Here is a 15,483-nt window from a genome sequence, read left to right as displayed (position 1 = left end):
TGAGTAGATGCCCAACGCACAGATCGAATGAAAGTAGTACATAATAAGTGTTCGGTCTTTCAACCGGATCTGAAAGAAAGCCTAACAAAGCCTGGGTGGGGGACTGGGGATGGGGAAGGTAAAGAGAGCGAAGGGAGGAGGGAGGCGGCCCACTTTATTCCTCGATCTGCACTATTAATATAGGCCAGAAGGGGGCAGAGATGCTGCAACGGGAAGGACAAACGCCTATGTAATTCTTGACCCTTTGCAGACACCGTACCCAGTTTCCTTCGGGGGAGGGTTTAATTGCCAGGAAACGGAAGTCTCGCTCTTTTCCGTCCTCCCTTCTTGCCGCTCGCCGCGACTGTCTCTTGGGCGGTAAGTTGGGTTCTGGCGGGTAATCCGGGGTAATCCACGACCGGGGGAGAGCTGAGGAACCCGGGTGTTGATCGAGGGTGTGGGGGAGGAGGATGGAGTGCGACGGGGTCGGCATTTCGGGGTGGGGGTGGGGGAGAGGAGCGGGGGTCGTCGCGCCTCCCCGCGCCCCGTTGACGCTAACGCTTGTCTTCTCCGCAGCTGCCTGCCGCGCGCTCGCCTGCGCCCCTCGTAACCATGGTGAGTACGGCCCCTGCCGGGACCTTCCCGGGGAGGCGGCGGGGCCCCCGGGGCGGGAGGGCGGGCGGGGGCGCCTGAGCAGGGGTCTCCGATCCCCGCCAGGGACTGGTGGCGATGGTTAAGTCACAGCCAGAAAAAGCGTGTCTGTGCAGCTCATTGCCCGTTTGTGTTGCAGCCTCGCAAGATTGAAGAAATCAAGGACTTTCTGCTCACGGCCAGGCGAAAGGATGCCAAGTGTAAGTGGTCTCCCTGACCGGGCGCGAGGAGCGAGCGGTGGCGGGCGGGCGGGCGGGCGGGCGCGCGGGGCGGCCCTTACCCCGAGCGCCGTCCCCCGGCGTGTCCCCGGGGAGGCTGTTCCCGCGAGTGCCCGGCCGCCGGGGAGCGGCGGTTCTGGCGTGCTTCCCGGAAGGAAGACCTCGTTGGGCAGCGCGTTCCCTGCTCTGCCTGATGGTGAGCGCTTTCAGAGCCGTGCTTAGTTCAGAACAAGGTGTGCGTTCCGAGCAGAAGCCTTGCTGGGTGGAGGTCGGGAAAGGAGGGTCTCCGGACCCTGACTCCAGCGCGGCACTTTGGGCTGGGGACCCGCGGCGGTCAGGGTCCTGGCGCCGCGCCCAGGGAACCGCACGAAGTCGGCGGACTTGGTTTCCCGGCGTGTAAATCAGGGAAAGGAAGCGGTGCGTCCGAAAGCTACAACAGCAAGCTTCGGATTGGTGAGGTCGCGGCCCCGGTGCCCAGTTCTCGGCGTTCGCACCACGCGTGGGAGGGAGTTCCGTTCTCGCTTTGTTGTCGCGGCGGGAGGTTTGGGGGCTTGTGCTTAACGCGGGGTAGATGTTGAGTTCGTACCTTGGAGGGAGGGTGCTTTATATTTAGAGCGAGCGAAGGAAAGAGAGAATCTTAAGCAGGCTCCACGCTGAGCACAGAGCCCAACTCGGGGCTCGATCTCATGACCCTGGGATCATGACTTGAGCCTTTGGTGGCCGCTCAGGAGCCCCCTTGGGGTTTTTTATTTTTGGGGGGGTTTGTTTGTTTTTTAGCCCAGAGTCGTCCTCTTCCTGCTACATCAAATACTCCTTAAAGCTTCCTTTTCCACTCAGACGTGTCATTAAGAGAACATGAGATGCCCTGAACATGGCCTGGCGTCCTGACCTATTGACGTGGTTCAGGACCTGGTTGTCCTGTCTGGTGCTCTGTCCTTGGAGGGATGAAAGTGCACGTGGGCTCACAGGGTTGGGGGAGGGGGGTCCCATCTGTGTCCTTGTTGCCTTTGCACCTCTGGTACTTCTTGAGATGGTGGCCGTCTGTGGGAACAAGTAGCATCTGGTAGGGATGTCTGTCCGGTGGTTCTGGGGACCGCAGGTGACCGCGTGTGTGTCGTGTACTGTCGTGCTTAGAGAGGTTGTCTTGACAGTTTCGTTCGGACCAGGGGTGGTCACACTGCCTGCCTGAGTCACATCCCAGCTCTGTCGGTAAGTGGCCGTCCTCAGCAGAGTAGACACAGCACCCCCCTTTCCTTCAGTTGAAGATGGGACAATAGCATCTGTCCCGCGGGATTGGTGCAAGGATCACATCAGAGGGTCCTTTAGAGACCTCAGTATGTTGAAGAAACGGCCCCAAATCCGTCAGATTGGTTTGCGTTTTAATTTGGGAGCGTGGTTTTCCTGTGGCCTGTGAGGTCGGGGTTGCACCCCTGCAGACATAATAGGGTGTTCAGTGTCGGTTCAGTAAATTTTTTAAAAACTGAATTTACAAATATGTGTAATATAAAGCTTATTTTTACTTTTTAAAGGTTATTTAGTTACTTGGAGAGCAAGCTTACGCACGAGTGGGGGCGGGGCAGAGAGAGACGATCCCAAGCAGGCTCTGAGCTGTCTGTGCAGAGCCTGATGCAGGGCTTGATGTCAAGAACCGTGAGATCATGGCCTGAGCCCAAATCAAGAGTCAGACACTCAACCGAACGAGCCAGCCAGGCGCTCCCATAAAACCTGCTTTTAAGCGTGCAGTTCGCTGGCCCAGAGAACGTGCTCGCTGCATCTTCAGAACTCTTGATCTTGTAAGACTGAAACTACGCTCTGAAACAGTAACTCCCCGTCCTCTCCCTCCAGTCGTCGGCAGCCACCATTCTGCCTGCTTTGTGGACTGTTCTAGATCCTTCCTGTAGGTGAAATCAGCGGTGCTTGTCCTCTTGTGACTGGCTTGCTTCGTGTAGCGTAGGGTCTTCGTGGCTCATCCACGTCGTCGCGTTTGTCAGAATTGTCTTTTTAAGGCTGAATACTCGTCGTACGGACGTGCCCCGTTTGGTTTCTTCGTCCGTCAGTGGGCATTCGGTGTCTCCTCTGGTTGTTTTGAATGCTGTTGCCTTGGACACTGGCATAAAGTCTCCTGTTTCTGCTCTGGGTCCTTCGGGGTGCAGGACCGTGCCCAGAACGGAACTACCGCACGCTCTGATGATGAGTAAATGTCTCTTCTTTAAGAGATCCCCGGGTCTTCCCCGCAAACGTTGAGCCTGATGTGTAGACATAACAGCAGCTGCTAGGGGCAGTGCGGTGCCTTCGCTTTAACGGGAACGTTAAGGTAGCAAAATAGGTTGGTTTGAATGAATATCCAGTTTTCTGGATTTACTAAAACATAAGCTGAGGCGGCCCCTGCCTTGGGCGGGCTGAAGGGCTTCTTCCTGTGCCATGTCTGTCTTCTCCGGCAGTTACTGGCAGAGACGGAGTTGTGGGTTGTGAGTCCGAGTTAATCTTGCGCTGCTTCTGCGGGGGCTGAGCGCTTGTGTCGGGTCAAGTACGGGGCTGAGACGCCAGAGCCCTGTGCATTCCCCAGCCAGCGGATTCTTGATTGATACTGATAATCCGCTGATACGATAATAACGAATTCTGGGGAGAGTCTGGGCTGTTTCTAAAGTTACGGTGGGGAGTTTTGATGGGCACATGAAATGGCCGTAACATACGGGGAAGCGAGTGGCCTCCAGAGCAGACCACGCCATCCACAGACCACAAAACTTTGACCTTGCAGCGCTGAGTTTGAGTTACACCTGGGACTCTTTGTTGTCTGTCCTGTGGTCCTGGGAGAGAATTTGGCAGTAGGAAAGAGGCCGGAAAAGGAGTTTCGTGAATTTAAGAAAAGCTTTAGCATATAACTCACTGTGTAGGTGATGGGATCCTGAAGCAAGCCGTTCCCATTGGCCCAGGGGATGTCCTCTCTGGAAGGGAACTGAAGGGAAATGTAGTGGTTTTTGTTTTGAGAGAGAGAGAGAGAGCGCTCCTGGGTACAAGAGGGAGGGACAGAATCCCAAGCAGCCTCCCCGCTTAGTGCGGAGCCCACAGGGTTCAATCTCGTGAACCTGAGATCATGAGAGTCAGAGTCAAGAGCTGGGACGCTTAACCGGCTGAGCCACCCAGGCGCCCCGGGAAATACAGGTTTCTGACAACTTATTAAATACTGAAGTCTTAGAGGACCTCTTGTTTTCTCTTTCAGCAGAGGCACGGTACAGGGAGGAGAGCACAGCCCTGTCCGTGGTTGCAGTCCAGAGTGCCCCTTTCTGCATAAATACAAAGCAGGTGCGCTGCCTGACATCTCTTTTCTGTGACACAGTTTTTAATTGCTCATTCTGGTCTGTTTGGTAGCCGTCAAGATCAAGAAAAATAAGGATAATGTGAAGTTTAAAGTCCGATGCAGCAGGTACCTTTACACTTTGGTCATCACAGACAAAGAGAAGGCAGAGAAACTGAAGCAGTCCCTGCCCCCAGGTGAGTGAGTTTGGAATCAGAAATGTGGAAGGTGCACGTGTCTCCATCTTGTTCCTTGAGTTGTCCCCAGATTTAGGAAGGTGCACGTGTGGCTTGTCCTAAGTATCTGCTTTTGCTGTTGGTCGTGCAAGGAGTGAATAGTCGTGGTCCCCAGCGTCCATCCCATACCAGGAATCGTTTCCTTGGCCAGAGGGCAGTTTGTTTCGTTCCCGTTCGTGCTTTGCTAATGCAGTGTGGGGCACTCGTCCGTTCTCCCCACAGCCCTGCAAGGTGGCTACTTTACTGTACCAGCGGTGCAGGTCGGGAAACTAAATGCTATAGGCTGTGAGCATAGGTTGGACGGGGCCCTTCCTGCTGGTGGGAGGACCGAGGGCCATGGGGGACACGGCCCGGAGCATAGTGCTCCCAGAGTCTGCCTCTTGACTGTGAGAAGTTAACCGATAGGGCCTGGCTTTGTAAGCACCTCTTGAGACTTGTTCATGGAGGCTGTGAGAAGAGGAGTGTGTTTTGTTTATTATTACTATTACTATTATTATTATTATTATTATTACCATCGTCGTCAAACACTATTAAGCAAAACCACCTCAGTATGCTTAATTTCTGAGTTTTGTTAACCCTCTTTAGTTTTAAGTACAAAATCCAGACAAGCAAGAGTAACTCAAAATACAATGTATGTTTTGGGTGGCTCACTTCTGTATCTCTTTTCTCCTAGGTTTGGCAGTAAAGGAGCTGAAATGAACCCGGCACACTGATTGGAACTGTATTAAAGTTTTAAAAATCCCTAAAACGTCCTTTGTCTTTGAGGGCAGGAAGGGAAATGTTACTTGGTCACGGCTCTTGGTGGGAACAGGCAGGGGGGGTCCCGGTTGCTACCTACTTGGTGTCCCTCATCTTTGGCCGTGATCCCAGTGGATGAATAGAACCATCTTCTTTTTAGCCTAAGTTTGAAAATAAATAGACGGAAGAGCCAGGTATTTGTGGAAGTAAGCCAGCGTGCCCTCGTGGGATTTAGAAGTCATTTAGGTAAAGTGAGCTTCCTGATAACGAAAATGGTAGTTACAAGGTGGAGTTGATTGGCCGTCTTAGAAGTGCGGAGCCCGCCCATCTTCCCAGCAGGGCTGCGTTCAGATCCACTGCGTGCTGTGGAAGGTCTCCCTCGACGCAGGGTAGGCATGAGGCTTTTCATCAGACTGAAACACTTGTTTCCTAAGTGCTCCCGCTCAGGGTAAAGTGGAGCGGAAGGGAAGAACGTTGCGGGGTGTAATGAGATCGTTGCCGCGAACAGAGGAATGTTAGTCTACGAAATGGGCCAAGCTTTCCAGGGAAGAGGGAACAGGAAACAAGATCCTGGGACTGAAAGACAGTCTGATAAACCCAGTTGATGGTTAGGGGGGAGGAGCCGGGGTTCCTGCCGCAGAGATCTGACCCTGGGCCTTACGGCAGTGGGGTGCACATCGAGTTCACAGGGGTGGGGGGGTGTGAATGGGGCCCACTGCTCAGACAGGCCCGTAAGGGTATTCCCAGCGTGAGCAGTGCAGGCCCCAGCCAGCCTAGGCTCCTTGGGGATTAAATCCCAAGTTCTACCACTTGCCAATTAGCGTGATCTTGAGAAATCACCTCACTGAGCACCGTGTGCTGGTAACCAGTCCCGGGGAACTGCAAACCTGTCTGCTCACTGCACCTTGATCTCACAGTCACCGTGGACAAGTCCAGCAGGGATAGGACCGTGCTTTCAGAGAGAAGAGACCGGGAGATGGCTTTGACAGGCGGTGGCGGTGTCCCGTGGTCAGCAGGTGTCTCCCTGTGCCGCTGCAGGGCAGTGAGCCTCCGAGGATCCCCTCCCCTCTCAGGACAGTGGGGTTGGGCAGGTGCTGTAGGATGCACATATTTCAAGCAGAAAAAACATTGAGGCCGACCAGCAAAGTGCCTCCACACGAGGTCCCTGGTACAAGTTGTGTGGGCTCCCGTGTGCAAGGCCCATGCAGGGCTGGGTGGGGTTTGCTAGACCGCCTTTCCCAGCGTTGCCTGAGTTTCCATATTGTTAAGGCAAATAACTATTGACCCTTCCGTGGTCTATTGTAAGGGGAAAGGAGCAAATAGTAAAAGGTTTTGGAACCCTATCTGGCACCTGGCCATTTTGAGATGAATGAGGGCCATATCAGGATAGGCCACGAGGTGGCGACACGCTACAGCAAATGAGCGGTCTCCAGTGCCTAGTGTCTCGAGCTGGTTGACAAGATCAAATCCATTCCCAAGCAGCTAAGTGCCTGAATTCATTAGTTGATTTTTTTTTTCCTTTTCCCTATAGAAATTCTAAAGCCATAAGGGAGTTACTGAGTCTAGTCGTGAGCGGCACGGGTTTCTTCCAGGAGGGGGTCCACAGGCGCTCGGTGATCATTGACCAACCCAGAATGGAGCACCTTCCGTGGCTTCCAGTCTTCTCCATTCTTCGGGGGTTCGAGATTCCCAAGAAGAGGGCGGGCTTGCCACTTGGGCTCCCTTTGTCCCAGCACATTGTCCAGAGACCAGCCCCAGCTCCTAGGAGACAAGCCCCGTGGGCATTTGTCTGGCCTCGGAGTCTAGAGGAGGCACCCTTTCCTGCCGTGGATCTCCGCGCTGGCTTTTGCCTCAGCCATTTGGGGCACTTTTTCTAAACTCGCCATGATGGCCAAGGCCAACTGCAGAGATGATTATTCGGCTGGTTTGAGGCCTAGGTGTGTTCCAAGCCCTCGGGTGGCCAGGGTCACCCGCTGCGTCGCTGAGGTCAGCTTGTAGGCTCGGGTGAGCCCATTCGTGTTGCACAGCAGGTGAACGGCCAGGTGCGGGCCACGGCTGCCGGTTTGGAATGGGTGCGGGGGCTGTTCTCACGTCAACTCCATGAAGAGTTCCTGTTCTTCTTCTGCTGTTTTGCTTCACAGGCTGGCCTGCCTAGGTCAGCAGGCCCCTGGAGAAGCAGCTAGAACGATGGCAGTTGATCACTGTCTAGCTGGGTGCAGACTGGCCCAGCAGGTTTGGGTGTTCCACGCTGCACCCAAGTGGCTGCAGGGATGGCCCTGAGGGCGAGTTTTGTGGTTTGTCAGGTGTGTGCAGGCCCGCCCCTTGCCCCGCCCCCTCCCTCTCTGGGGCCCAAGCCTCCGCTCTGGCACGACGGTCCTGTACCGGGTTCAAGGTCAATTCCCCCAAAGTAGGAGGGGCCACCTCCCAGAAGGCAGACCCCTCCCACTTGAGGTCTCTGGCTTCTCCCCTAAAGCACTAAGAGTTCGCTGCTGTGATCTAATCTTCTGGAGAAATGCCAAATCCTCAAGCCTCCAAGGTGTTCCGGAGGCAGGGTCAGCAGCTAGAGCCTTCTGTGCTATTGGCCGAGAGGAATGGGAGGGCAACCATGCACGTGGCACCGGGTGGAGTGAGTTCCAAGGCCACATCCTCTTGTCTGCACCTGCCCTGGGCCCTGGGAAATAGCTCCAAGTACATTTTCCTCTGCAAGCAGCTGTGGCCACGTCAGAGACCAGAATCCATGTGTGAAATGGCCCTTGCATATCTCTCCCCATCTTTTTTTTTTTTTTTAAATAAAGGTATTTATTATTTTTTTTAATGTTTATTTTTGAGACAGAGACAGAGCATGAACGGGGGAGGGGCAGAGAGAGGGAGAAACAGAGAAACAGAATCTGAAGCAGGCTCCAGGCTCTGAGCTGCCAGCACAGAGCCCGACGCGGGGCTCGAGCTCATGGACTGTGAGATCATGACCTGAGCTGAAGTCGGATGCTCAACCGACTGAGCCACCCAGGTGCCCCTAAAGGTATTTATTTTAAAGTAAAGCTTATTGAGGTGTAATTTACAGTGAAATTCACTTTTTTAGTGTGCAAGTCTATGAATTTTGACAAACGTTTATAGTGGCATAACCATCACTGCAATCCATATTTCCATCACCTAGAAACGTTCCCTCTTACCCACTCTCCCGCCCTGGTGCGGCAATCAGCCCTGATCTGTTCTCTGTCCCTGCAGTTCCCCAGTCTCTCCTTGCCACCCACCCCCCTCAGAGGACTCTGGGATTGTCCCCTTCCACACCCTTACACCGGATATTGGCTCAGAACCCTCCCCCAGGACACCCCAAGTTAACAAGTCCCCCCTTCCCAACACCAGACTCTTGAGAGCATTGATCACTGAGTGGGGTGAAGGCCACCTCTCCTCCCCTAGTAAACTTGAGACCCCATGCAGAGAGGAACACGGGTGTTTCATCCATCACCATATCCGCTAGAACAGAGAAGGGGCTCAAAGTTTGTTAAATTCATGAAAACCCCTATGAGAAAGGTGTGGTCCGCGGCCTCCTGTGGTCCCCTGGGCACGTTCTCTTTGGGCATGCGTAGATGAGATGGCCACAGCCAGGCTCCGGGGACCATCCCCTGACTACAGATCCGCAAGCCCTCTCTGGCCCCTGGCCCTTTGATAGGGGTCATGGTAGGGACGTCGGTGGTCCACCAACCTCTAGCAGCCATGCTTTCAGGGCACCCAGCTCCCCAGCCAGAAACTCAGGAGTCTCTCGAGTCCCCTTCTTCACCCCTGTCTCTGGCCCCCTTACGACCACCCACAAGACCGTGTCCCAGCCCAACCCGTCCGTAACTCCTCCACTCCCACTGAAACCCCGGCGGCCCTCCACCCTGACCTCATCCTCGCCTCAAGCCTCACCTCTCCTCCCCCGCCCCTGGCGTCCTGCGGTCACACCACACTGTTTGCAGTTCCAGAACCGACCTTCTCACACCTGGCCCTCTGTGAGTGCTCAGCATTCTCAGGGCCAGGCGACCACGAGAGGCTTCACCGGATCTCTGACTATCACCAACCCCGTCTGTGTCTGCTGACTCTGCTCCCCTTTGCTTTCCCCCGCAGCCCCCTCTAAGACGGCGGTCTGCAGATTTCTGTGTGCGCCATTAGCAGCCACACCCTGGAGTGCAGTGCCCTCGGCCAAGGGTTTCCATCGGCCCTGTTCAGTGCCTGTGGTGCATGGCACATAGTAGGTGCTCAGTAAATACATGCTGTTGACGGTCTTGTGTCCTCCCGCCCCCTCTCCCCCCCCAGATGTCCAGCCCTTCCCTCCCTCCTGGTCAGCTCGAGGATCCCTTCCTCCAGGACCTCCTTCCGCCTGCCCCAAAGAATCAAGCTGCTCTTCCCAGGCCCCAGTGTTTCCAAAGCCGCATCAAGTCAGTTGTTTGGGCAGATGGCTGGGGGCTCCCAGGACAGAGCCACATCTCAGTCTGTGTGGTTTACGAAACCGATGTTCCATAAATGATGGGGAGTGAATTTAGAACTAGTGACCCAGGGGCAGACTGTTGTTACCCGAGGCCCCAGTCTGTCAGCTTACTTAACTCTCCTCTGGAAGCTCTAGGAATGGCTGTCTTGACTCTCGGGCCGGGACGCACTGCTAGCAGTACTCCCTGACGCTGCACATCCTGGTTTGATAATAAGTGATGAGAACCCAGGGACCTGGAGACTGCTGTTAAGAAACAGGAGCGGTGGGGCGCCTGGGTGGCTCAGTCGGTTAAGCGGCCCACTTCGGCTCAGGTCATGATCTGCGGTCCCTGAGTTCCAGCCCCGCGTCGGGCTCTGTGCTGACAGCTCGGAGCCTGGAGCCTGTTTCTGATTCTGTGTCTCCCTCTCTCTGACCCTCCCCTGTTCATGCTCTGTCTCTCTCTGTCTCAAAAATAAATAAATGTTAAAAAAAAAAAGTTTAAAAAAATAATAATAATAAATAAATAAATAAAAAGAAACAGGAGCGGGGCGCCCGGGTGGCTCTGTCGGTTGAGCGTGGGACTCTTGATTTCAATTCAGGTCATGATTGTAGAGTGTGTGCTAGCAGCTTGGAGCCTGCTTGGGATTCTCTCTCTCCCCCTCTCTGTCTCCCCCCGCCCCCCTCCAAATAAATAAATTTAAAAAATCAACAGGAGTGCTTGGGTGATGTTTTCACTTCTCCTTCCACCTCTTTGGCCCTCGGGGCCAGGACAGAATCCACAGAAGGAAAAGGCTGCTGACTGCAGGGCCGACCCCCTGCAGCCCGAGGGCGCGCCCAGGGCGAGGGTCGAGCCCGGGAAGAGCTAGGCGGGGCGGGGCCTGCACTGGGGCGGGGCCGGGGCGGGGCCGGGGCGGGGCGTCCCGGGCCGGGTAGCGGCGGCCGCAGCAGGCGGGCGCACTCGGGTCGAGCCATGCTGGCCGCGCGCGTGGAGTACGTCGCGCCCTGGTGGGTGGCGTGGCTGCACAGCGTCCCGCACCTGGGCCTGCGCCTGCAGCCGGTGGACAGCACATTCAACCCCCGCGATGAGAGTTACCGGGAGGTGAGTTCGCGCCGCCGGGACCCGGGTCACGGCCGGCGCCCCAAGCCCCCGCGGCACCCCTTCCCCCTCCCGGCCCGCCGCGCTCCATACGCCTCTCCGACCCGCCCCCACTCTCCCCCCGCAGCCTCGTCACCCCTCTCCCTTTCTCCCCCGGGACGCTTGGCCACGGCCTTCCCGTCTGGGAACCTCGTGGGCCGGGGAAACTGGAAAGATGGGAGTTATGCCCGGGATGGGATACGGGGAGGAAGGGCGCGGCGGCTGCGCGCGGGGGAAGGGGCCGAGCGCGGGGGAGCGGGTATTTGTGGCGGTACCCCGGCAGCTCCTGAGCGAGCTCCGGGGATGCCAGAGGCGCCTCGGGCTTTTCTTCCGTCTGCGGTTCCAAGACGGGCGCTCTCTTTCCGGGTGTGTGTGGCCTGGGAGAAGTTTGGGCAGAAACTGGTCTCCCCGAGCTCAGCTCCGCAGCGCCCCTCCCTCCCCAGCCCTGCCTGCGGGGCGGGAGTCGCTGCCGACACCTCTGCTTGGGCCCCTCTTGGACGTCTGCAGGGCTGGGGGAGGCGGCTGAGTGGGCAGCTGGGGGTGATTTACCCCCAAGGCCCTGGATTTCTGGGGTCTTGGCTTCGTGGCCGGCCACTCCCCTCATCCTCTCATTCTGCCCTTTCTCCGCTCGGCCGGCCCTCCCCTCTGCCGTTTCTGTACTGCCCTAGGGGGAGGGGCTCCCCAGACCTCCAGGCCCTGGCGGAGCTGCACATTTCTCCCAGCCTTCTGGGTCTGGCCAAGGCCGCCCCAGCCTCCCGTGGCCCAGCTGAGTCAATTCACTGTTGGGTCAAAGATTCCGGCTGAAAAGCCCAGGACGGGACCCGTCTTGGGACTTTGACCCCTGGTGGCCTTTGCCTGCAGAGTGTCAGGTTCTCAGGCGTGATCTGCCAGTGTGGGGCAGGTGGGGGCATAGCGGGGCCTCTGCTGGGTCTAGAGAGGCTGAGCGGGAGGCTGAGCCTGGAGTCAGCTGTTCTCCTGTTCCCCCACCAGGCCTTTCTCCTGGAGGGGCCCCGGGGATCCTGATCTGGCAGGGTGTGCAGTGCCCCGGTGGTGACGGGAGTCTAATAATAACCCCTAGTGTCCCTGTCGCCCTCAGGCCCCGGGCACCTGAGGCCTGCCCTTCCAGAAAGAGGAGGCTATCAGGACCCCTTCCTGCTAAGACAGTTGGGCGGGTTAGCCAGGCTCCCTCCTAATATGTGTTTGCCCCTCCCTCTCCGGGAGCCCAGCCTGTGGAAGTCAGCCTTCCCTGAGAATGTGGCCGCCTGGGGATAGCTCCAGGGAATCTTCCGCTCCCAATGAATGCATGAAAAGAGGCGGATATGATTTCTGAGACAGCTGTGTTGTTGGGTGTGTGTGTGTGTGTGTGTGTGTGTGTGTGTGTTCGTTGCTGTGTCCCAAATCCTGCGCCCAGATCCTGCACCCAGGGTCTCCAACCATAATTTTATTCTCTCCACGGGAAGAAATCTAAACTGGCTGGGACAAGAAGCCCTGGGGGCAGGGGTAGGGTACTCTGCCTCCCCCTCCCCCACTACGACCCCATAGACAGCGCCTGTCCAGCCAGCATCTGTGGCTGGCAGGGCCTGAACCTCCCCGACCCCACCGAGTCCCATGGGCAGGTGGCCGCTGAGCCAGCGGGACCCACTCACAGCCCCCTGCCCCTCTTGTCCCAGGGTTTAGACCCTGGCACACCGAACTGGGCATCAAGTGACTCCCAGTGATGAGCGGCCCTCCTGGCCCTTCTCCTGAGGGCACGGAGTGCGATGTGGGTGTGAGGGGCCAGGATGGGAAGTGTGGCTTGGGGTGTTATTTTAGGTGGCTCATACTTGGCTGAGTTCCTCAGTTGTCTGACCATGGGTCTCTCCTGGAAGTCCCTTTCCTCCCAAGTGCCAGGTCAGTTAACACCACGGATCGGGCACCTTCTGCTGTCAGTCATCGGAGTGCTCCACAAACTAGATTGGGGCCAGGGCTGTGCTGGGCGTGGGGTCATGTGATTGCCAAGGCCGCCAGGGCTTCTGGGCCAGGGCTTCTGGGTGTCAGGCTACCGCAGCTGAGTAGGTGGGGCTGGGGCTCTGCCATCCAGCTGTCTGGGTTGGAATCCCAGTTTTATCACTTACCGTGTGTCATAGCAGGTGTCTGTCCGTCTCTGAGCCTCCCTTCCCTCATCTGCAAGTACCGAATGAGACGTTGCATGAGACACACTTAGTACATAGAGGGACGTAGTGGGACCCAGTGATACAAATCATTAGATGGGCTGGGGGCTCAGTAACGTGTCCAAGGGCAATACTTCTCTTGGGCGACAGAGCACTGCATCCGGCTGTGTCTCTTTTCCAGAACAAGAAACTTGGGTTCCTTCCTTCAGCTGTGCCTTCACCACCCCACCCCCACCCCCCCAGTACAGGGAGACCAGATGAATTGTCTTAGTAAAGTTCCAGATGCCGTGCAAATGTTCGCGGTGGCCACGGTCAACGTGCAAGAGCCACACGTGTGCTTCCTGTTCCACCTTTCCTTTCCCTGCTTCTGTAGACCGGGTGTCCTTTCCAGATGTGCATGGTGAGGTGGAGGAGAGGTTTTCAACTTTTTGCATTTAGACGGAGAGGTTTGCAACGTTTTGCATTTAGACGTGGATTTCCACGTGTTAATTTTGGATGGTGCTTCAGTTCCTAGGCTCCCCAGAGAGTCCCAAGTGTGTGACCTCAGGCCAGGGGTGGGGACAGCGTGGGGGCCGGACCCAGAACTACAGGGCTCCCCCCACCCCCTTCCTTGGGGGCAGCTCTCAGGAGGAAAGGCCCGGCTGGGAGCCGGGGAGCCAAAGTTGGAATGAGGAAGCCCCATTCATTCAGTCTGAACACTGAGTCATGGTCATGGGACGATCACGCTGCGCCCCCCTCCCCTGCTGGTGGTGGGGGGGCTTAACCCTTCCCTCCAGTGCTGCAGCTCCCCTCCCTCTGGCCTCACCCTCCGCCCCCGGGGCTCGCTCACTTTCTAGCTGTCTCCTGACCTCTTGGGGTGAGGGGGACCCAGGCTGTCGCCCCTTCCCCTGCCTCGTGCAGAAGCCCCTCGTGGTCCGCTTTCCCAGAGTACAGATCAGTCAGTGCCGCCCCACCTTGGGTCCTGGGTTCGTGCTCTGGGTTTCTCATCACAGAGTGACAAACCAGAACTAAATGAAATCACTTTGATGGGGGGAGAGGCGGGAGCCCCGAGCCCTGATGTGGAGCTGCTGTGGGCTGGTGTTGGGCAGAGTGGGGAGGTGGGAGCTGCCGGGCACTGTGGAGGTGGGACTGATGTGGGAAACTACTTTCCAGGCTCTGTGAGAGCAGGGGACTTGTGAGCAGAGCTCCCAGGTCCCTTTGGAAGGGAGGTTTGCTCTCCCCCACCCCCACTGCCACCGCACATAGGGACTTGCAGTATTAATTAGGGGCAGGAACATAATTGTCTCTCCCAGGGTGGCAGGTGACACCCAGGCGGCTGTGGGGTTCTGCTGGTTAGGCCTCCGCTCCTTCCTCCAGCTCCTCCTTCCTCCTCTTCTCCCTTCCCCAACTTCCTCCTTTCCTTCCCTGCCCTCCTCGCCGTCGCACCCTATCCCCCCAGCACCCAGAGAGACGTCTGGAGGTGAACTGCTAACCAAAGGGCCCCTCTGCATTTGGGTTTCCTAGGCCTGGCCTCTCCCAGGCTGGGCTGCATCACCGGGAACCCACTTGAGGCAGCTGCCCAGCTTGGGAGGCCCTGCCCCCGGAACTGGGCTCACAGGGGGCAGGGGGCTCTGAGAGCATGACCTAGGGGAGCCAGCACACAGACTAAGGGCAGCAGCTGGCTATGGTTTGCAGAGACTGAAATGGCACCAGCCCATGTCTAGACTACCGCTTAGAGGTCCTCCCTTGCTGGGTGGGGACGAATGGCAGAGTGGTGGCTTTGCCTGTGTAGGGAGAGGTTGGGAAGGGGGCCGGCCAGGAGGCCAGCTAGAAGTCAAGGGTAGCTGGGAGGAGGTCTGGATGTGAACCGCTCTCTGAGGTATACAAAAGGTCTGTCGGGGTTCAGGTTGCTTTTTTTTTTTTTTCCGTTAGGAACAACTTAAAGGAAAGTGCACACTCTTAAGTGTGCACCTCAATACGTGTGTGTGATACCATCCTGAGAGAATATTCCCACCTCCCCAGGGCTCCCTCACACTCCTTCCCAGTCCATACCCTCCCAAAGGGAATTACTGTTCCCACCTGTCACTATAGATAGGTACGCTTCTCTAGGGCACCTGGGTGGCTCAGTTGGTTGAGCATCTGACTCTTGATTCTGGCTCAGGTCATGACCCCAGGGTCGCGGGATCGAGCCCCGGGCTGAGTGTGGAGCCTGCTTGAGATTCTCCCTCTCCTTCTCCCAGCCCCCGCCCTTCCCTCTCTCTCCCTCTGCCATTTCCCTGCTTGCTCACACACAGGCACATGCCCTTTTTCTCTCTCTAAAAAAATAATAATAATAATAAAAGCATAGGTGGGTTTCTTCGACGTTGAACTTTATGTCTGCCGTTTTGCCTGGCCTGTCTCCCCCACCGCTGTGCCCGTGAGATCGCCGTTCGGCCGTGTGTGTAGCTGCAGCTTTCTTCCCATGGCCGCGTAGTATTCCAGTGTATGACTATAGCACGTCGCACATGTATCTGTTTTCTTGTTGGTGGACGTTTGCATTGTTTCCGCCCTTGGGCTGTTACCACTGCGGTGAACGTTCATGTCCGTATCCTGTGGGGACACAGGCCCTCCTTTCTGTAAAGCAAATATCCTGGAGCGGAATTGCTGGGTTGTGGGCGT

The 15,483-nt window shown here is 56.8% G+C and overlaps 2 protein-coding genes across 2 annotated transcripts in view; both read left to right on the top strand.

Annotated features, from left to right (window-relative positions):
* The first annotated feature begins 272 nt into the window (after positions 1–272).
* On the top strand, positions 273–5,127 carry RPL38 (ribosomal protein L38). The gene is made up of 5 exons (XM_053892797.1): positions 273–357; positions 556–594; positions 770–830; positions 4,218–4,340; positions 5,053–5,127. The coding sequence occupies exons 2-5, from the start codon at positions 592–594 to the stop codon at positions 5,076–5,078; spliced, it is 213 nt and encodes a 70-aa protein (XP_053748772.1). The 5' UTR covers positions 273–357; positions 556–591; the 3' UTR covers positions 5,079–5,127.
* Positions 5,128–10,497: 5,370 nt separating this feature from the next.
* The window catches only part of TTYH2 (tweety family member 2), a 38,401-nt gene continuing 33,415 nt past the window's right edge, over positions 10,498–15,483 (top strand). The window contains exon 1 of the mRNA XM_019466367.2: positions 10,498–10,660. Coding sequence (XP_019321912.2) covers positions 10,532–10,660 — 129 coding nt within the window. The 5' untranslated portion in view covers positions 10,498–10,531. The remainder of the gene's footprint in view (positions 10,661–15,483) is intronic.

This window comes from Panthera pardus, unplaced genomic scaffold (assembly GCF_024362965.1).
Source record: "Panthera pardus isolate Hobbes unplaced genomic scaffold, ASM2436296v1 HiC_scaffold_3, whole genome shotgun sequence".
In the NCBI taxonomy this organism is placed as follows: domain Eukaryota; kingdom Metazoa; phylum Chordata; class Mammalia; order Carnivora; family Felidae; genus Panthera; species Panthera pardus.
The sequence above is the reverse complement of the archived record's forward strand: the minus strand, read 5'-3'. Positions and strand labels throughout refer to the sequence as shown.